Genomic DNA, 22,165 nt, shown 5'->3' with positions numbered 1-22,165 from the left:
TAAAGTACACAAGTACCATCAGCTTCATGTAGTTAAAGTACACAAGTACCATCAGCTTCATGTAGTTAAAGTACACAAGTATTATCAGCTTCATGTAGTAAAAGTATCAGTAGTTAAAGTACACAAGTATTGTCAGCTTCATGTAGTAAAAGTACACAAGTACCATCAGCTTCATGTAGTAAAAGTACACAAGTACCATCAGCTTCATGTAGTTAAAGTACACAAGTACCATCAGCTTCATGTAGTTAAAGTACACAAGTACCATCAGCTTCATGTAGTAAAAGTACACAAGTACCATCAGCTTCATGTAGTTAAAGTACACAAGTACCATCAGCTTCATGTAGTTAAAGTACACAAGTACCATCAGCTTCATGTAGTTAAAGTACACAAGTATTATCAGCTTCATGTAGTAAAAGTATCAGTAGTTAAAGTACACAAGTATTGTCAGCTTCATGTAGTAAAAGTACACAAGTACCATCAGCTTCATGTAGTAAAAGTACACAAGTATCATCAGCTTCATGTAGTTAAAGTACACAAGTACCATCAGCTTCATGTAGTTAAAGTACACAAGTACCATCAGCTTCATGTAGTAAAAGTACACAAGTACCATCAGCTTCATGTAGTTAAAGTACACAAGTACCATCAGCTTCATGTAGTTAAAGTACACAAGTACCATCAGCTTCATGTAGTTAAAGTACACAAGTATTATCAGCTTCATGTAGTAAAAGTATCAGTAGTTAAAGTACACAAGTATTGTCAGCTTCATGTAGTAAAAGTACACAAGTACCATCAGCTTCATGTAGTAAAAGTACACAAGTACCATCAGCTTCATGTAGTTAAAGTACACAAGTACCATCAGCTTCATGTAGTTAAAGTACACAAGTACCATCAGCTTCATGTAGTAAAAGTACACAAGTACCATCAGCTTCATGTAGTTAAAGTACACAAGTACCATCAGCTTCATGTAGTTAAAGTACACAAGTACCATCAGCTTCATGTAGTTAAAGTACACAAGTATTATCAGCTTCATGTAGTAAAAGTATCAGTAGTTAAAGTACACAAGTACCATCAGCTTCATGTAGTAAAAGTACACAAGTACCATCAGCTTCATGTAGTAAAAGTACACAAGTATTATCAGCTTCATGTAGTAAAAGTACATAAGTACCATCAGCTTCATGTAGTTAAAGTACACAAGTACCATCAGCTTCATGTAGTTAAAGTACACAAGTATTATCAGCTTCATGTAGTAAAAGTATCAGTAGTTAAAGTACACAAGTATTGTCAGCTTCATGTAGTAAAAGTACACAAGTACCATCAGCTTCATGTAGTAAAAGTACACAAGTACCATCAGCTTCATGTAGTTAAAGTACACAAGTACCATCAGCTTCATGTAGTTAAAGTACACAAGTACCATCAGCTTCATGTAGTAAAAGTACACAAGTACCATCAGCTTCATGTAGTTAAAGTACACAAGTACCATCAGCTTCATGTAGTTAAAGTACACAAGTACCATCAGCTTCATGTAGTTAAAGTACACAAGTATTATCAGCTTCATGTAGTAAAAGTATCAGTAGTTAAAGTACACAAGTATTGTCAGCTTCATGTAGTAAAAGTACACAAGTACCATCAGCTTCATGTAGTTAAAGTACACAAGTATTATCAGCTTCATGTAGTAAAAGTACATAAGTACCATCAGCTTCATGTAGTAAAAGTACACAAGTACCACCAGCTTCATGTAGTTAAAGTACACAAGTACCATCAGCTTCATGTAGTAAAAGTATCAGTAGTTAAAGTACACAAGTACCATCAGCTTCATGTAGTTAAAGTACACAAGTACCATCAGCTTCATGTAGTTAAAGTATCAGTAGTTAAAGTACACAAGTACCATCAGCTTCATGTAGTAAAAGTACACAAGTACCATCAGCTTCATGTAGTTAAAGTACACAAGTACCATCAGCTTCATGTAGTTAAAGTACACAAGTACCATCAGCTTCATGTAGTTAAAGTACACAAGTACCATCAGCTTCATGTAGTTAAAGTACACAAGTACCATCAGCTTCATGTAGTTAAAGTACACAAGTACCATCAGCTTCATGTAGTAAAAGTACACAAGTACCATCAGCTTCATGTAGTTAAAGTACACAAGTACCATCAGCTTCATGTAGTTAAAGTACACAAGTATTATCAGCTTCATGTAGTTAAAGTACACAAGTACCATCAGCTTCATGTAGTAAAAGTACACAAGTACCATCAGCTTCATGTAGTTAAAGTACACAAGTACCATCAGCTTCATGTAGTTAAAGTACACAAGTATTGTCAGCTTCATGTAGTTAAAGTATCAGTAGTTAAAGTACACAAGTACTATCAGCTTCATGTAGTTAAAGTATCAGTATTTAGAATGATTGACATCACCTGATTAATGAATGAATAATAATGAATGAATGAATGAATGAATGATGACTTATTGATTGGTTAATGAACAATGAATGGTGACTCATCAGTCAGGTGATTGATCTCAGTACGGTGATGTCACTGTTTCTCTGCAGTGAGTCATCACTCAGTGAAACCAGTTCAACCAGTTAAATTGGATTGATGAAAACAGGCTCCGCCCCTCAACACGTGCTGCCTTCAGGCTCAGAGCGCTGGGGCCGACGTGTGAAACACAAACAGGAGATACAGACAGGAAGCACACATTAATACCACTTTATTTTACCTGATGTCCAATTAGTTCATGTTAGTGCACGTCAACGTACAACAGACCAGCAGCATTGTCGTGGAAACGTGGCACCAGAACAACACTGTCGGTACTGTTAGCGCTGTTAGCTCTATCAGCACTGTTAGCACTGTTAGCGTTGTTAGCTCTATCAGCACTGTTAGCTCTATCAGCACTGTTAGCGCTGTTAGCTTGATCAGGACTGTTAGCTCTATCAGCACTGTTAGCGCTGTTAGCTCTATCAGGACTGTTAGCTCTATAAGCACTGTTAGCACTGTTAGCGCTGTTAGCTCTATCAGGACTGTTAGCTCTAGAAGCACTGTTAGCACTGTTAGCGTTGTTAGCTCTATCAGGACTGTTAGCGTTGTTAGCTCTATAAGCACTGTTAGCTCTATCAGCACTGTTAGCTCTATAAGCACTGTTAGCGTTGTTAGCTCTATAAGCACTGTTAGCACTGTTAGCTCTATTAGCTCTGTTAGCTCTATAAGCACTGTTAGCGTTGTTAGCACCATTAGCTATGAGCTGCCGACATGTTGAGAGCCGTTGAGAAACAGTAGAAATGCTCTTTATCTCGTATGCAGCTTTAATTGCGTGGAAACAAATAAAGACAAAAAACATTTTGTGAAGCAATGTGGTTGATGCCTGAAGCCAGATATGATCATAACCAGTCTCTCTCTCTCTCTCTCTCTCTCTCTCTCTCTCTCTCTCTCTCTCTCTCTCTCTCTCTCTCTCTCTCTCTCTCTCTCTCTCCCTCCCCCCCCAGCTGGAGCAGATCAAGGTCCTGTCTGGTAGCTCAGACAGTATGCATGAATGTGGCCCAAAGATCGGCAACATAAAGTGCATGCTGCTCAGAGACCAGCGCCGGGACGAACAGAGCTACTGCATGCACCTGAAGACCTCCGAGAGCGATGGAAAACTAGCAGTCTGTGTCGGCCAGACCAAACAAGGTAGAGAGGGAGACGGGTAGAGAGGGAGAGACGGGTAGAGAGAGAGACGGGTAGAGAGAGAGAGACGGGTAGAGAGGGAGACGGGTAGAGAGAAAGAGACGGGTAGAGAGGGAGACGGGTAGAGAGGGAGAGACGGGTAGAGAGAGAGAGACGGGTAGAGAGGGAGACGGGTAGAGAGGGAGAGACGGGTAGAGAGAGAGAGACAGGTAGAGAGGGAGACGGGTAGAGAGGGAGAGACGGGTAGAGAGAGAGACAGGTAGAGAGAGAGAGACAGGTAGAGAGAGAGAGACGGGTAGAGAGAGAGAGACAGGTAGAGAGGGAGACGGGTAGAGAGGGAGAGACAGGTAGAGAGAGAGAGACAGGTAGAGAGAGAGACAGGTAGAGAGAGAGAGACGGGTAGAGAGAGAGAGACGGGTAGAGAGGGAGACGGGTAGAGAGAGAGAGACGGGTAGAGAGGGAGACGGGTAGAGAGGGAGAGACAGGTAGAGAGAGAGAGACGGGTAGAGAGAGAGAGACAGGTAGAGAGGGAGACGGGTAGAGAGGGAGACGGGTAGAGAGAGAGAGACGGGTAGAGAGGGAGACGGGTAGAGAGGGAGAGACAGGTAGAGAGAGAGACGGGTAGAGAGAGAGAGACGGGTAGAGAGAGAGAGACGGGTAGAGAGAGAGAGACAGGTAGAGAGGGAGACGGGTAGAGAGGGAGACGGGTAGAGAGAGAGAGACGGGTAGAGAGGGAGACGGGTAGAGAGGGAGAGACAGGTAGAGAGAGAGACAGGTAGAGAGAGAGAGACGGGTAGAGAGAGAGAGACGGGTAGAGAGAGAGAGACAGGTAGAGAGGGAGACGGGTAGAGAGAGAGAGACAGGTAGAGAGGGAGACGGGTAGAGAGAGAGAGACAGGTAGAGAGGGAGACGGGTAGAGAGAGAGAGACAGGTAGAGAGGGAGACGGGTAGAGAGGGAGACGGGTAGAGAGAGAGAGACGGGTAGAGAGAGAGAGACAGGTAGAGAGGGAGACGGGTAGAGAGAGAGAGACGGGTAGAGAGAGAGAGACGGGTAGAGAGAGAGAGACAGGTAGAGAGGGAGACGGGTAGAGAGAGAGAGACAGGTAGAGAGGGAGACGGGTAGAGAGGGAGACGGGTAGAGAGAGAGAGACGGGTAGAGAGGGAGACGGGTAGAGAGGGAGAGACAGGTAGAGAGAGAGACAGGTAGAGAGAGAGAGACGGGTAGAGAGAGAGAGACGGGTAGAGAGAGAGAGACGGGTAGAGAGGGAGACAGGTAGAGAGAGAGAGACAGGTAGAGAGAGAGAGACGGGTAGAGAGAGAGACGGGTAGAGAGGGAGAGACTGGGTAGAGAGAGAGACGGGTAGAGAGAGAGAGACGGGTAGAGAGAGAGATGGGTAGAGAGGGAGAGACGGGTAGAGAGAGAGAGACGGGTAGAGAGAGAGACGGGTAGAGAGAGAGAGACGGGTAGAGAGAGAGAGACGGGTAGAGAGAGAGATGGGTAGAGAGAGAGAGACGGGTAGAGAGAGAGACGGGTAGAGAGAGAGAGACGGGTAGAGAGAGAGAGACGGGTAGAGAGAGAGACGGGTAGAGAGAGAGACGGGTAGAGAGAGAGACGGGTAGAGAGAGAGAGACGGGTAGAGAGAGAGACGGTAACTTTCTGAAAATGTTATGAAATGTTATTTGTTTGAGTAACAAAACGTCTCTGAAGATAATAAGTGTCTTTTTGTTGGCTGTCTGTCTCACCACCTGTCTCCCTGTCTGTCTCCCTGTCTGTCTCCCTGTCTGTCTCCCTGTCTGTCTCCCTGTCTGTCTCCCTGTCTGTCTCCCTGTCTGTCTCCCTGTCTGTCTCCCTGTCTGTCTCCACAGCTATAGTGGTGGTGTTCGGTTCAGGTATCGGCAGTAAGCTGGCTGAACCTGTGTTCAAGATCGTCGATTACCTGCGAAAGAACGGCTATTAGGACTCCTGTTCCCGCCAAACAAGAAGCCCCTCCCCCCCTCTCTCCCCCTCTCCCTCTCTCCCCCCTCCCCCCTCTTCAGTGTTACATTTATTATTATGTGTCCAATCACAATCTCATCACAGGAGAATAAAACATTTTATTCTGAAAAACACTGTGTGTGTGTGTGTGTGTGTTAAAATAAGAGCGTATGAAGGCCCCCCCCCCCCACCAGTCATGTGCAGTTATATTTAGCTGCAGTCAGAAGCTACAAGGACGCTGAACGAGGACTTTAAGGGGTCACTAATAGGCCGACCACGTCCTCCAACCGATAGATAAGTGAGAATTATGACATTTTCTCGGAGCGCTTCTGTTTTTCTTTTTGTCTTCACGTTCATCAGGAAACACTCCGACCAATCACACGCTGTACATCACATCACGTGATGCTACTCAGCCAATCACATATGTGAATATACTGCACATATATATACGTATACATATATATATACATATGTATATATATACATACATATATATATGTATGTATATACATATATATATGTATGTATATGTACTGTAGCGTGAACGGTTCCTGCCTCTGGGAAAGATTGTCTTCCTGAGAGTCTTGTACGGCTACGCCTAGGCGCTCTCAGTAGGATGTAACCCTAACACTTATACACTTATACACTTAAACACTTAAACACTTAAACACTTAAACACTTAAACACTTAAACACTTATAACTCTTATAACAGAGAGAATAGAGCTGAAACCACAGATAAAGTCTCTGAACACAAATGTCTGTTTTTAGAAGATGAGACAAAGATAATATGTTTTTCTTGGGTGACATCACTTCACACCTGAATGAACTGAACATGTTTATATTATTGTTCGTGCTGGGCAAGTTAACGCGTTATTATCGCGTTTACGCATTCATTATTGTATCGCCGACAATTATGCTATCGCACGTTAACGCAGTTTAAAAAAAAAAAATGCAAAACACACGTTGATGCCAACAAATCACCCAAACAAACGGTGGAGGAAGATTCAGACTACGTGGATGCAGCGCGTGGAGAAGTTTAGAGAAGCTAAAGACAAGCTAACAGATGCTACAGAGACAAGCTAACAGATGCTACAGAGACAAGCTAACAGATGCTACAGAGACAAGCTAACAGATGCTACAGAGACAAGCTAACATATGCTACAGAGACAAACTAACAGATGCTACAGAGACTAGCTAACAGATGCTACAGAGACAAGCTAACAGATGCTACAGAGACAAGCTAACAGATGCTACAGAGACAAGCTAACAGCTGCTACAGAGACAAGCTAACAGATGCTACAGAGACAAGCTAACAGATGCTACAGAGACAAGCTAACAGATGCTACAGAGAAGTGGAGACACTCTGCAGGTTGGTGTTGTGAAGATGTCGGTCTGAGGAACGTTCTCAAGGTGTGTTAACAGTGTTGGGTCGTGCGTTGTGTACCTGGACCTTCTGTGTCCTGCTGCAGGTGGATTTCCTCCTAATAACCTCATGATGACGCTTCAATCCAGCAAACCTGCAGCGGATCCACACACTCCACCACACAAGAGCACGAGCCATTCAAACACTATTCATACAAACCACACCATAGACAAACGAACAGCAGGAACGTTACTAAAAGCAGTTTGTCACTTACCGAAACGTAAAGAGTTTAATCCCAGTACATGGTTTCAGTTCCAGCAGTCCTTCTGGATTCATGGAGCCATGATGACAGTCGATCCTCCTCAGTTGTATCTCGCCGGTCTGCTGCACCCGCCGCCTCCACCGGCCGGCGCTGACCGCACGCCGGGCCGCGGTTGTGGAGATGTTTCCCTGGGAACGTGTTCGTTGAGTTGTAGATCCACTCGAGTCTCTCCAGAAGTTTTCAAATGCTATGGTGTCCTCAGGTTAGCATAGCATAGCACCAAACCAAGAAACACCGTTCATACAAATCCTCTTCCTGCTGAGTCAGCGCTGCAGCTGTGGCTCACTGACCATTTCTCACCATGTCCAGCTTTTCCTCAAACGTCTTTCTTGAGGAAGACGTTGTCAGAAACTCCGCCACTGAATCTGTTTCTCCTCCTTATTCAGCCGCTGAGTGCTAAAAAAACAAAGCTCGGTAAAAAAATAATAAACTCCACCAACCAAGCTCTGCTGGAAAGTTAAGTTTCGTTTTCCAACAGTCACGTGCTCGCCCACTGACCAATCACAGCACACGCTGCACCTCACTCCTGCAAAGTGAGCTGCAGTAATGCTGACGTAGCTGTAGGCCTGCAGAATACGCCCACCATGTCAAACTAAAGATCTGATTGGTTGAACACTATGACGATCAACAACATCGTCCCCATTCACTTAACCTGCACATGGATTCACTGGTGAGTCTGCAGGCCTGGGGCCTCTCTTCTACCTAGAGACACAGAGGTGAACTCTGATTGGATCAAAGCTCTACTTAAAACAAGCTGCACTGAAGCAGAGCAGCTGAGGAGCACAGTAGCTGTGCAATGAGAACATAAGATAATGGGAACAATATTTATATAAATTATGATATATGTAGTGTATTTAAGAAACATTATTAAATTATAAAATAGCTCTAACGTTGATTGTGTTTAGGCCAGCAGAGAAGGCTTTGAGGCCCTGACGGCCACCACTGCGTTCACGTCTCGTTTGGTGTGAACGCACCTTTAGGATCAACCAATGACGTCACGTATGAGCCTCAAGACGCACCGTCACCAGAAGAACACACAAGTTGTGTTAAAGGAGAGACGACAACAGCAACGCGTCACAACGAGCACCAGCTGCTGCTCTCACTGGAGACTACTGGACATCGCTGGGTGACCTTCATCACCTCTGAGTTACAGCATCATAGTGATGAAGAGGAGAGAACACACAACACACACATTGTGATGAAACGTGTTGTTCATGTTGTTCATGTTCACACACTGAGCACAGAGAGAGAAGAGAATCCTGCTGTTAACAACAACCGCATGAGTTTAACGTGTTCACACCACATGTTGTTGACCTTTGACCTTTAGTTCATAGAGCAGCACTTTAACATACAAGAGACCAACACACTACTTTAGATTCATTATGAACTTTAACATAACAATGAGATTAATCAACATTACATGTTAATCGTTACACAGCATTAATATAAATATTAATATTATTCATAATTCATCCGGTTCAATTTGAAATCTGACAATAAATACTGTTGAGATATTATTCAATTCAACTTTATTGATCCGATTGTTGTTGACATACAGTCGTTAATACAACTTTAATAATTATATCATATTAATCTGTGTGAGTGTGTGTATGTGTGTGTTGGTGTGTGTGTGTTGGTGTGTGTTAGTGTGTGTGTGTGTTGGTGTGTGTTAGTGTGTGTTAGTGTGTGTTGGTGTGTGTTGGTGTGTGTTAGTGTGTGTGTGTGTTAGTGTGTGTTAGTGTTAGTGTGTGTGTGTTGGTGTGTGTGTGTGTGTATGTGTGTTAGTGTGTGTTAGTGTGTGTGTGTGTTAGTGTGTGTGTGTGTTAGTGTGTTGGTGCCCTTTAGAGCTGGTCTCATGTTTCCTCTTCAGATGAACTTTGACCTTCTCTGTCCCTCCACAGAGAAACACATTCATATTATGAATATATTAATATTATGAATGTGTTAATATTATGAATATTATGAATGTGTTAATATTATGAATATTATGAATGTGTTAATATTATTAATACATTCATAATATTCATAATATTAATGTGTTCATATTATGAATATTATTAATTTTCATAGAAATCATATAATAATAATAATAATACTTCTAATACTGCTACAACTACTGGTAGCTCTCTACTAGTACTACTAGTACTACTAGTACTAGTAGTACTAGTACTGCTGGTGGTATTACTCCTACATGAGTACTTGAAGTATGGATCCTCTGTGAAAGGCTTTGTTGACTTCCAGATGTTTCTCTGTCCTCAGTTCTTCTCTACATTTGGCAGCTGATTAGAAGCAACTCTTTCCTCCTCCTCCTCCTGCTCCTCCTCCTGCTCCTCCTCCTCCTGCTCCTCTTCCTCCTCCTCTATAAAAGCCCTGCAGCGTAGCAGAGGGACACTTTCCCCGTCAGTCAGTCGGACAGACGCCTCCTCCTCTGCTCCTCCTCCTCCTCCTCCTCAGGTAGGTGACCAACTGTTTCCTGTCTGTTGATCTCAAGCTCTTTGTGGCTTCATGTCTTTTATTTTGAAGGAGTTGTTAGAGAGTCTTTGAGTCTTTGAGTCTTTGAGTCTTGACGTATCTGATCTTCAGCAGTCTGAAGGTCGACAAGTGGAACAAACAGCAGCACAAAGTCCAGACCTGAACCCTTCAGTCTCAGTACTACCTGAGCTAATACCACGTAGTATACCACGTAGTATACCACGTAGTATACTACGTAGTATTATAGAACTCAAAGCTGTGTGTTTAACCAGAGTACACTGAAATACACAACATATCACATTAACACAAAGAACACTGAAAGCAGTACACAGGAGTAGTATAACTAGCTGTAATAGTATCAGTAGTATCAGTACTTTTAGCAGTAGTATTCAGAGTAGCAGTAGTAATTAGAAGACATAGTAGAAGTTTTAGCAGTAGTTTTAAGTACATTGTGAATTGTCCTTCCTCTCCTGCAGTGTGTGTGTGTGTGTGTGTGTGTGTGTGTGTGTGTACAGTAAAGGCCATACGTGGTTTCAAAGTGTACTGTTACCACTCAGCTGTTGTTCTGCTGCCAAGACTAAGCTATCAACACACACACACACACACACACACACACACACACACTAAAAATAATGCTATGCTAATACAGTACCACTAAATCTGCCTCTTATACTATTCTAATATGCTAACGCTGCTAATAATGCTGCAGCTAATTATCCACAACACTGTTTCTACTAGTGATTCTCCACTAATGCTAATATGCTAATGTTGCTAACACTGTTTCTACTAGTGATTCTCCACCAATGCTAATATGCTAATGTTGCTAACACTGCTACAGCCTCTGCCACTAGTAGAACTGCTGTTAGCTCTAATATTATAGTGAATGATGCTAATGCTAGGAATGCTAACATGTCACGAGTAATGTTGGGGAACAGACCTTTAGGGAGAAGAGTCACAAATACCTCTTCAAATGTCAACGACATTAATAAGTGTGTGTGTAATTTTATAAGAGCAAAGAGGAGGTCATGACCGCTGTAGAAAGGTCAGGGAAAAGGTCAAAGGGCCCCCCCCCCCCCCCACACACACTTACTGTATTAATAACTCAGGACGATAAGGAACCCCCCTCCTCTGTCACCACAATGGTCTCTCCCTCGCTCCTTATTGGTCCCGTCATGAGTGAGACTGTGATTGGCTGGGTGGTTTGTGGGAGGAGTCTGATAGGGGACTGGTGTCTGGAGGCATCATGGCGTCACACAGGATCTCTAGAGCAGGTCTCACACACACACACACACACACACACACACACACACACACACACACACACACACACACACACACACACACACACACACACACACACAGGTTCATAATTTGAATGCTTTTTTTTTTTCAAGGTCAATGGTTCATTCCTCCGACTTGACAACATTCAAATTCACTTAAACTTTATTGACATGAATGTGGACATTCTGTCTCACTCTCTCTGTCTGTCTCTCTCTGCCCGTCTGTCTCTCTCTGCCCGTCTGTCTCTCTCTACCCGTCTGTCTCTCTCTACCCGTCTGTCTCTCTCTACCCGTCTGTCTCTCTCTACCCGTCTGTCTCTCTCTACCCGTCTGTCTCTCTGTCCATCAGTCAGGATGTCGATCACTAAGATTCACGCTCGGGAGATTCTGGACTCCAGAGGAAACCCCACAGTGGAGGTGGACCTGTGGACGGCCAAGGGTGAGCAATGTTTACACAAATATACATAATCTATATATATATATATATATATATATATATATACTGAATATCTATATATATTCAGGGTGTGGTTAGCCTAGCTTAGCACATAGACTGGAAGTAGGGGGAACTGTTAGCCTAGCTACATCACAAGAGAACCTTTCAACAACTCCAACTGTCTGTCTCTCTGCCTGTCTGTCTCTCTGTCTGTCTCTCTGCCTGTCTGTCTCTCTGTCTGTCTGTCTCTCTGTCTGTCTCTCTGTCTGTCTCTCAGGTCTCTTCAGGGCAGCTGTTCCCAGCGGTGCATCGACTGGAGTCCATGAAGCTCTGGAGCTTCGTGATGGAGACAAGAGCCGCTACCTGGGCAAAGGTAGGAGCAAGGCAGTAAGAGGTTAAGGGTTCGAATCCCCACAGAACAAGGCAGTAACGCCACAGGTTGAGGGTTCGAATCCCCACAGACTGTCTGTAACGTTTGTATTTTTCCCATCAGGCACCATGAAGGCCGTGGACCATGTCAACAAAGACATTGCCCCCAAACTGATTGCCAAGGTACCAGCAGGAGATCAGAACGTCATTAGAAACTGTATTTGACCTGTCAATTAAAAGTCTGTCTACCTGTCTGTCTACCTGTCTGTCTACCTGTCTGTCTACCTGTCTGTCTCTCCAGAACTTCAGCGTTGTTGAGCAGGAGAAGATCGACAACTTCATGCTGGAGTTGGATGGCACTGAGAACAAATGTAAGGACCTGTCTGTCTGACCTGTCTCTCTGTCTGTCTGTCTGTCTGACCTGTCTCTCTGACCCGTCTGTCTGACCTGTCTGTCTCTCTGACCCGTCTGTCTGACCTGTCTCTCTGTCTGTCTGTCTGTCTGACCCGTCTGTCTGACCTGTCTGTCTCTCTGACCCGTCTGTCTGTCTGTCTGTCTGACCTGTCTGCCCGTCTGTCTCTCTACAGCTCAGTTTGGTGCTAACTCCATCCTGGGCGTGTCACTGGCCGTCTGTAAGGCCGGAGCAGCGGAGAAGGGAGTTCCTCTTTACCGCCACATCGCCGACCTCGCCGGACACAAAGACGTCATACTTCCTGTTCCTGTGAGTGGGCGGGGCTTGTGGTGGGTGGGCGGGGCTTTGGCTTCAGCAGCTTCCATTACAACCTACATTATCAACAAGCTAATACCGATCAATCATAGTCAACAACAAAGCTGAAAGTGAGTTAGCGTGGTTGGCTCCTGAAAAGTAATATTATTGACTTTAATATAGTTCAATTGTCAATTTTTTAGCAAGTAAAAAGGTGTCCAGTTCCTTCGACAGGTCGGCCACTGATGCTGAAAAGATTACAGTGTCCATGGAGTTAGCTTAGCTGGCTAGCAAAATAAAAACAATACTATAAAGCTAGACATGAGAGAACATAACTATGCAATTAAAATAGATCACGAGTCAAATGATGAAGACTGATCAGTTGGCGTCGGTGGCTAAATGCTAGCTGGCTAACAAACGTTTCTCTGCAGGCCTTTAACGTGATTAACGGAGGAAGCCATGCTGGAAACAAACTGGCCATGCAGGAGTTCATGATTCTTCCTGTTGGAGCCGCCAACTTCCACGAGGCCATGAGGATCGGCGCCGAGGTTGTATTAGCACTTGTATCAGTACTTGTATCAGTACTTGTATCAGTACTTGTATCAGTACTACTGTTGGTATGAGTTTGTATGTCTAACTGTATTTGGATGTTCAGGTCTACCACAACCTGAAGAACGTGATCAAGGCAAAGTACGGTAAAGACGCCACCAACGTGGGAGACGAGGGAGGCTTCGCCCCCAACATCCTGGAGAACAACGAGGGTGAGACACGCACCCGTCTGTCTGCCTGGCCGTCTGTCTGACTGGTCCTTTTGCATGAGCTTTAGAAGCCGTCTTCACGCTAATGAATACACTGAACGATAATCAGTTTAGAGTGTTTACGCTCCCAGCTGAAGATCGCAGGGAGTGCACGTGAGTCGGAAAGTCGTGGGTTTGATGAAAACATAAAGACGTCTCTCGTCTCCGTCTTTCAGCTCTGGAGCTGCTGAAGTCGGCCATCGAGAAGGCCGGTTACCCCGACAAGATCATCATCGGGATGGACGTGGCCGCCTCCGAGTTCTTCAGGGCCGGGAAGTACGACCTGGACTTCAAGTCCCCCGACGACCCGGCCAGACACATCAGTGGAGACCAGCTGGGAGACCTGTACCGCAGCTTCATCAAGGGCTACCCGGGTACGTTACTGACCTCTGGACAGGGAGACGGACCCGTACCCGTCTCTGAGATAAACCACACCGCCATCTGCAGAGAACCAGAGTTCTAATATAACAATCTACTTTGTTCTCTACCTGTCTGTCTCTCTTTCTGTCTCCAGTCCAGTCCATCGAGGATCCGTTCGACCAGGACGACTGGGAGAACTGGGCCAAGTTCACCGCCTCCACAGACATCCAGGTGAGACAGACAGACAGGTATGCACACAGACAGACAGGTATGCACGCAGACAGACAGGTATGCACACAGACAGACAGGTATGCACACAGACAGACAGGTATGCACGCAGACAGACAGGTATGCACGCAGACAGACAGGTATGCATGCAGACAGACAGGTATGCACGCAGACAGACAGGTATGCATGCAGACAGACAGGTATGCACGCAGACAGACAGCCACAGATCAGGTGACCAGGCTTGACTGTGAGTCTGAATATTTTTTATGGATCAGATTTTAAAGTGACTCACCTGTGTGTGTGTGTGTGTGTGTGTGTGTGTGTGTGTGTGTGTGTGTGTGTGTGTGTGTTTCTAACCAATCAGATCGTAGGAGACGACCTGACGGTGACCAATCCAAAGAGGATCCAGCAGGCCGTGGACAAGAAGGCCTGTAACTGTCTGCTGCTCAAAGTCAACCAGATCGGCTCTGTGACCGAGTCCATCAAGGCGTAAGACACCTGTCTCTCTCTCTCTCTCTCTCTGTCTGTCTGTCTCTCTAATGATCCCTCCCCTTCCCTGACCGACTGTCTCTCTCTCTCTCTCTCTCTCTCAGGTGTAAGCTGGCTCAGAGCAGTGGTTGGGGTGTGATGGTCAGCCATCGCTCCGGAGAGACTGAAGACACCTTCATCTCTGACCTGGTGGTGGGACTCTGTACTGGACAGGTAGACACACACTCAGACACACACACACACACAGACAGACAGACAGACAGACAGACAGACAGACAGACAGACAGACAGACAGACAGACAGACAGACAGACAGACAGACAGACAGACAGGTAGAAGGACAGACAGACAGACAGACACTCAGACAGACAGACAGACAGACAGACAGACAGACAGACAGACAGACAGACAGACAGACAGGTAGAAGGACAGACAGACAGACAGACACACACACAGACAGACAGACAGACAGACAGACAGACAGACAGACAGACAGACAGACAGACAGACAGACAGACAGACAGACAGGTAGAAGGACAGACAGACAGACAGACAGACAGACAGACAGGTAGAAGGACAGACAGACGGGGGAAGAGGGAGAGAGAAAATAAAGTATGGAGGCAAGTGTCTGATTCACTGACCACCTGTCTCTCTCTCTCTCTCTCTACCTGTCTCTCTCTCTCTCTCTCTCTCTACCTGTCTCTCTCTCTCTCTCTCTCTCTCTCTCTACCTGTCTCTCTCTCTCTCTCTACCTGTCTCTCTCTCTCTCTCTCTCTACCTCTCTCTCTCTTTCAGATTAAGACCGGTGCTCCCTGCAGGTCAGAGCGTCTTGCCAAATACAACCAGCTGATGAGGTGAGAACTTCCTGTCATTCACACAGTACTTTTCAAAGTAAAAGCACGGCTGTTTACTTTACAAAGTTGAAGCGTTTTTGAGTCGAACAGAAGAATAAAAACCTGTCTGTAAGATGTGACCTCTAACCTCTGACCTCTGACCTGCAGGATCGAGGAGGAGCTCGGAGACAAAGCCAAGTTTGCCGGTAAAGACTACCGCCACCCAAAAATCAACTGAAGCTCTGCCCCGACTTCCTGTCTGTCACTGTGACAACTGGCTGACAACTGACCACCCTGAAGCCCCTCCCCCCTCCATGTGGGGGTGAGGGGTCAGAGGTCACGGCGGGGTCAAACCCCGCCTTCCTAAAAATAATTCCATGAATGATGTTTTCTATATAAAACACAATAAAGACGAAAGAAAGAAACTTTACTCTGTGTTTTACTTTAACGTAACGAAGATTTTAATAATTACATTTATTCTAGTGTATTAATTACATTTATTCTAGTGTATTAATTACATTTATTCTAGTGTATTAGTTACATTTATTCTAGTGTAATAATTACATTTATTCTAGTGTATTAATTACATTTATTCTAGTGTATTAATTACATTTATTCTAGTGTATTAATTACATTTATTCTAGTGTATTAGTTACATTTATTCTAGTGTAATAATTACATTTATTCTAGTGTATTAATTACATTTATTCTAGTGTAATAATTACATTTATTCTAGTGTATTAATTACATTTATTCTAGTGTATTAGTTACATTTATTGTAGTGTATTAATTACATTTATTCTAGTGTAATAATTACATTTATTCTAGTGTATTAATTACATTTATTCTAGTGTATTAATTACATTTATTCTAGTGTATTAATTACATTTATTCTAGTGTATTAATTACATTTATTCTAGTGTATTAGTTACATTTATTCTAGTGTATTAATTACATTTATTCTAGTGTAATAATTACATTTATTCTAGTGTATTAATTACATTTATTCTAGTGTATTAATTACATTTATTCTAGTGTATTAGTTACATTTATTCTAGTGTATTAATTACATTTATTCTAGTGTAATAATTACATTTATTCTAGTGTATTAATTACATTTATTCTAGTGTATTAATTACATTTATTCTAGTGTATTAGTTACATTTATTGTAGTGTATTAATTACATTTATTCTAGTGTATTAATTACATTTATTCTAGTGTATTAATTACATTTATTCTAGTGTAATAATTACATTTATTCTAGTGTATTAATTACATTTATTCTAGTGTATTAGTTACATTTATTGTAGTGTATTAATTACATTTATTGTAGTGTATTAATTACATTTATTCTAGTGTAATAATGACATTTATTCTAGTGTATTAATTACATTTATTCTAGTGTATTAATTACATTTATTCTAGTGTATTAATTACATTTATTCTAGTGTATTAATTACATTTATTCTAGTGTATTAATTACATTTATTCTAGTGTATTAATTACATTTATTCTAGTGTATTAATTACATTTATTCTAGTGTAATAATTACATTTATTCTAGTGTATTAATTACATTTATTCTAGTGTAATAATTACATTTATTCTAGTGTATTAATTACATTTATTCTAGTGTATTAGTTACATTTATTGTAGTGTATTAATTACATTTATTACAGTGTAATAATTACATTTATTATAGTGCAATAATTAGTTATTATAGTGAATTAATTACATGTATTATAGTGAAATAATTACATTTGTTCTAGTGAAATAATTACATGTATTCTAGTGAAATAATTACATGTATTCTAGTGAAATAATTACATGTATTATAGTGAAATAATTACATTTATTACAGTGTAATAATTACATTTATTATAGTGCAATAATTACATTTATTTCAGTGTAATAATTACATTTATTATAGTGCAATAATTAGTTATTATAGTGAATTAATTACATGTATTATAGTGAAATAATTAAATTATTATAGTGTAATAATTACATTTATTCTAGTGTAATAATTACATTTATTATAGTGTAATAATTACATTTATTATAGTGTAATAATTGCATTTATACAGCTGAAGATTATTACAGATTGTTACAGAAACTATTCTAATTTTAGTTTGTGAACCAGAAGATCTCTCTCATTCCACTGAGTCCATTATTCATGCCCCCCCCCCACACACACACACACACTCTGCTGTGACGTCAATGCTGATTGGCTGAAGCAGTTTGGGCTGAAGACAGCCGGTTGCCTGGAGACGAACAGCTAAGTGAGTTTTACTGAAGTAGAGAAACAAATAAAAAATATGATCAAATGACACGTCAGACGGGAAGTCAGATGGGACGTAAGACGGGAAGTAAGACAGGAAGTCAGACGGGACGTAAGACGGGAAGTAAGACGGGACGTAAGACGGGAAGACAGACAGGAAGTCAGACGGGAAGTCAGACGGGAAGCCTCCAAAGATTTACTGACTGGTTTGTGAGAACCAACCTCCTGAGGCTTCTTCTTACCTTTTGGACTCTTTTCAAGGACCCCTGGTTTAACGTGGTTTGTGAGGACGTGTGTGTGTGTGTGTGTGTGTGTGTGTCACTGTGGGGGGAGAGGAATGTTGTGCGTCACAACACACACTCACACACACACACACAGAGGTTTTGTGATCAGCCTCTTTCTCTCTAATGAGGTGATTGATGACCCTTTCTTACTGTGTGTGTGTGTGTGTGTGTGTGTGTGTGTGTGTGTGTGTGTGTGTGTGTGTGTGTGTGTGTGTGTGTTTTATGTGCGTTGTCGATGACGTCGGAGGATGAATGGGGGGCGGGGTTTTGTCTGACTGGGACAAAGACGATGGGGGGGTTATTAAACACACACACACACACACACCTATCCTTTGGACCATGTGAACCTCACTAGCCCCGCCCCCTTCCACAGGAAATAGTTGCTCACGACACCGCGGTCGCCGCGGTGACAGTTTACGACAAGGAGGGACGACCTAGGTCAGAGGTCACGAGGGTCTGAGAAAGAATCAGAACCTCAAGGACCTGGAACCCCCTCAAGGACCTCTGGTACCATCTATGAAGTCCTAGAACATCCTCAAGGACCTCTGGTACCATCTATAAGGTCTTAGAACCCCCTCAAGGACCTCTGGTACCATCTATAAGGTCTTAGAACCCCCTCAAGGACCTCTGGTACCATCTATAAGGTCTTAGAACCCCCTCAAGGCCTTCTGGTACCATCTATGAGGTCTTAGAACCCCCTCAAGGCCTTCTGGTACCATCTATAAGGTCTTAGAACCCCCTCAAGGACCTCTGGGGCCGTCTGAAAGGTCCTGTAACCCCCAATTTGAGCGTGCTCAATGACTTCTTGTCCTTGGAAAGAATCTCTGATACTCCTTAAGGACTTTCGGAAATGCTTCCCAGAACCTCTTTAACAATTCCAGGATCCCCTTCAATGACTAAACACCTCTAAGACTCCAGGATCCTCTTCAAGGGCCCTTGAAATCTAGTTAGGAACCATTTTAACTTTCTCAAGCACCTCTGATACCTTCGGAAGGACTCAAGGACTCTAGAATAATCTTCAAGGACTGCAGCATCTTTAACAACCATTTGAGCCTCCTTGATTTGTCCTTGATTTTCCAGGACCCCTGGAACCTCTTCAAGGCCTATTTAAGACTTACAGTGGACCTCTGGAACCTTCTCTCAGACTCCAGGACCCCATGATTAAAAAGTGATCTGTTATTTATGAATGAACTCTTTTCATGAACCGTGGCGTCTGATTGGTCGATATTATCGTCTCTTTTCTTTCCTCCGTGTTTCACACACAGATCTCCTACTTTTGTCCGTGTGTGTGTGTGTGTGAGACCCGTCGTTGGGGGTAACGTGGTAAGAATGTGTGACATCACAGCTCTGATGTCGTACTTAAGGCCGGTCTGTGAGCTCGTGGACCAGCGACCCGTCCTGACAGCGAGACGGGACGGACTCACCGGACTTCTGGGAACGATAATCGATTTATTTATTGGAGGAAACGTTTTGAGCGACGAGCAGCAGAATCCCTTTGTTGGAATATTTCTCTTCATCGGTGAGTAACTTTTATTGTTGTTTATTCTTCTTCTTTGGTGGTTTAAAGTCGTGTTTGTCTCACGGATCAATAAAGTTTTACAGGATTCAATCTGATTAAAGGCGGCCGTGTGGTCTGATTCACTTCTATTGAAGCAGGAGTACGGAAGCCCGGAGGGGACGATATTCAAACCATAACCAACAGAACGCTACTGCGAATAAATAAATAAATAAAGAAGATCCGGCACAGCTCCTGGTGGTCTGGGGCTCCTGGTGGTCTGGGGCTCCTGGTGGTCTGGGGCTCCTGGTGGTCTGGGGCTCCTGATGGTCTGGGGCTCCTGATGGTCTGGGGCTCCTGGTGGTCTGGGGCTCCTGGTGGTCTGGGGCTCCTGGTGGTCTGGGGCTCCTGGTGGTCTGGGGCTCCTGGTGGTCTGGGGCTCCTGGTGGTTTGTAGCAGCAGAGGACTCTGCATCAGAACACCCTGCAGCCAATCAGGATACAGTAGACTCTGTTGCTATGGTGACACTTTATTCACTTTCTTTCTTATTTTCCTCCAAAGAAACAAAGATGGCTGCTTCATCTTCCTCCTCCTCCTTCGTTTCTCTCCTCCTCCTCTTCCTCACCGTCGAGTCGAGACCTTCAGGTCAACGAGACGACAAACAGGTCTGTGGAGACCACCATGATCTTCATCATCTTCATCATCTTCATCACCCAGACATGTTGGCATGACGTTCATCATGCAGCACATGTTGACATGTCGGCATGACATGACGACATGACATTCATCATGCATGACAACATGTTGACATGTCGGCGTGTTGACGTGTTAGCATGTAGACATGACGTGATGTTCATCATGCATGACAACATGTTGGCGTGTTGGTATGTAGACATGTTGACATATTGACGTGTTGGCGTGTAGACATGTCAACATGTCGGTGTGTTGACGTGTAGACATGTCAACATGTCGGTGTGTTGACGTGTAGACATGTCAACATGTCGGCGTGTTGACGTGTTGGCGTGTAGACATGTCAACATGTCGGTGTGTTGACGTGTAGACATGTCAACATGTCGGCGTGTTGACATGTCAACATGTCGGCGTGTTGACGTGTTGGCGTGTAGACATGTCAACATGTCGGCGTGTTGACGTGTTGGCGTGTAGACATGTCAACATGTCGGCGTGTTGACGTGTTGGCGTGTAGACATGTCAACATGTCGGCGTGTTGACGTGTTGGCGTGTAGACATGTCAACATGTCGGTGTGTTGACGTGTAGACATGTCAACATGTCGGCGTGTTGACGTGTAGACATGTCAACATGTCGGCGTGTTGACGTGTTGGCGTGTAGACATGTCAACATGTCGGCGTGTTGACGTGTTGGCGTGTAGACATGTCAACATGTCGGTGTGTTGACGTGTTGTTTACATTTTAAACTCTCTCCTCAGGTCTTACACTCTCTGTTCGGTTCTCGCCTCTCTTCTCTCATCTTGGCCCCTCCCACCTCTGATGACATCACAGAGGGCTCAGCCGGACGCCCCGCCCCCCCCTCCTCCTCGTCTCCCTCCACGGGATTGGCCGTGAGTGGCGGTGCTGCGAGGGGATTGGCCGGCGGCGGACAAGAGGCCGTCCCGCGGTTCTTCCTGGACCTCCTCCAGAGGCAGTCCAAGATGAGGAGGCGGAGCAGGAAGTCCATGATCGGAGGAGGAAGAGGATGCTTCGGGATGAAGATGGACCGCATCGGCTCCATCAGTGGGCTGGGCTGTTAAAAACAGCTGACCTCTGACCTCCAGAGACTTCCTGCTGGAACTTCAACTAAACTAAAGGAAACGTACACAGGTAGACATCCTACCAATGACCTCTCACCTCTGACCCCTGGCTACTGCACAGCCAGCAGAACCCTGCGTGTGTGTGTGTGTGTGTGTGTGTGTGTGTGTGTGTGGACCAGCTGCAGTCTCACTGCACGATGTAATTAAATAAAAGACAAACTCCACTTGGCTCATGCTGCTTCATTTTATCATGAATCAATATTTCTGTATTATAAAGTATATAAATGGATGTGATGCATATCGTTGTGTCTGGAACAATGTGGTGAAACAACTTTTCATAATGTTTTAAATAGTTTTTTAAAGTATTTTTTAACTTCACAGGCTAACAAAATGTCAGGTGGCGCAACCACATATTTATAAAACAATATATATTTTCCTAATATTTATTCAAACTGAAGTATCCCTCAGAGCAGGGGTCTCAAACTCAAGGCCGCCACGTCGTTCTGTGTGGCCCGCGAATCCACCAGCAACAAAATAAAAATGTAAAGTTAGACTTGAGACTTGAAATATCTCGTCGTAGTGAAGTTATGAGATAGAAAGTCAAAATGAGACACTTCAACAGTCATAGAGCAGCTCTGTGGCTGTTACTCTACATTAACATGTGAATGTGTTGTGAGCACATTGAAGACTAAACGTGACTTTACAACACATGAAATACTTCACGTGGGACAAACGCACCCTTGAACGGATTTTAAGCTTTGAACAAAGTTATTAACAACTTGTAATAACTCCACCTCACCGTAGCAGCTTCCACCTCATCGTAGCAGCTTCCACCTCACCGTAGCATCTTCTACCTCAGCGTAGCAGCTTCTACCTCACCGTAGCATCTACCTCACCGTAGCAGCTTCCACCTCACCGTAGCATCTTCTACCTCAGCGTAGCAGCTTCTACCTCACCGTAGCATCTACCTCACCGTAGCAGCTTCCACCTCACCGTAGCGGCTTCCACCTCACCGTAGCGGCTTCTACCTCACCGTAGCGGCTTCCACCTCA

The 22,165-nt window shown here is 43.8% G+C and overlaps 3 protein-coding genes across 4 annotated transcripts in view; all 3 read left to right on the top strand.

The window, feature by feature from the left end:
• LOC306714681 (profilin-1B-like) overlaps nt 1-5,764 on the top strand; it is an 8,628-nt gene extending 2,864 nt beyond the window's left edge. The window contains exons 3-4 of the mRNA XM_079184771.1: nt 3,477-3,660; nt 5,524-5,764. Of these exons, the coding sequence (XP_079040897.1) occupies nt 3,477-3,660; nt 5,524-5,615 (276 nt within the window). The 3' untranslated portion in view covers nt 5,616-5,764. The remainder of the gene's footprint in view (nt 1-3,476; nt 3,661-5,523) is intronic.
• Nucleotides 5,765-9,666: 3,902 nt separating this feature from the next.
• eno3 (enolase 3, (beta, muscle)) lies at nt 9,667-15,717 on the top strand. Of its 2 annotated transcripts, none has more exons than XM_079184754.1 (14): nt 9,667-9,678; nt 11,418-11,509; nt 11,784-11,879; nt 12,000-12,058; nt 12,177-12,246; nt 12,463-12,596; nt 13,013-13,129; nt 13,237-13,342; nt 13,555-13,752; nt 13,893-13,969; nt 14,331-14,455; nt 14,560-14,668; nt 15,250-15,308; nt 15,456-15,717. In XM_079184754.1, the coding sequence occupies exons 2-14, from the start codon at nt 11,425-11,427 to the stop codon at nt 15,523-15,525; spliced, it is 1,305 nt and encodes a 434-aa protein (XP_079040880.1). In that variant the 5' UTR covers nt 9,667-9,678; nt 11,418-11,424; the 3' UTR covers nt 15,526-15,717. The 2 variants fall into 2 exon arrangements, with proteins under 2 accessions (XP_079040880.1, XP_079040879.1); XM_079184753.1 differs by lacking the exon at nt 9,667-9,678 and adding an exon at nt 9,703-9,772 and having other exon boundaries at nt 11,420-11,509.
• A 4,199-nt stretch (nt 15,718-19,916) lies between these two features.
• On the top strand, nt 19,917-21,113 carry LOC306714680 (C-type natriuretic peptide 2-like; the record flags this gene model as incomplete). The annotated part of the gene is made up of 2 exons (XM_079184770.1): nt 19,917-20,012; nt 20,793-21,113. The coding sequence occupies 2 exons, from the start codon at nt 19,917-19,919 to the stop codon at nt 21,111-21,113; spliced, it is 417 nt and encodes a 138-aa protein (XP_079040896.1).
• Between the last annotated feature and the right edge of the window lie 1,052 nt (nt 21,114-22,165).

This window comes from Pholis gunnellus (genome assembly GCF_910591455.1).
Source record: "Pholis gunnellus genome assembly, chromosome: 23".
Classification (NCBI taxonomy): Eukaryota; Metazoa; Chordata; class Actinopteri; order Perciformes; family Pholidae; genus Pholis; species Pholis gunnellus.
The sequence above is the reverse complement of the archived record's forward strand: the minus strand, read 5'-3'. Positions and strand labels throughout refer to the sequence as shown.

What these genes read in the sequence shown, in the direction of transcription:
- eno3 (XM_079184754.1), top strand. Translation starts at nt 11,425, where the DNA reads ATGTCGATCACTAAGATTCACGCTCGGGAGATTCTGGACTCCAGAGGA. An exon ending in ACGTCATACTTCCTGTTCCT is followed by an intron (nt 12,597 to 13,012) that starts GTGAGTGGGCGG and finishes GTTTCTCTGCAG; the next exon opens with GCCTTTAACGTGATTAACGG. An exon ending in CATCCTGGAGAACAACGAGG is followed by an intron (nt 13,343 to 13,554) that starts GTGAGACACGCA and finishes TCCGTCTTTCAG; the next exon opens with CTCTGGAGCTGCTGAAGTCG.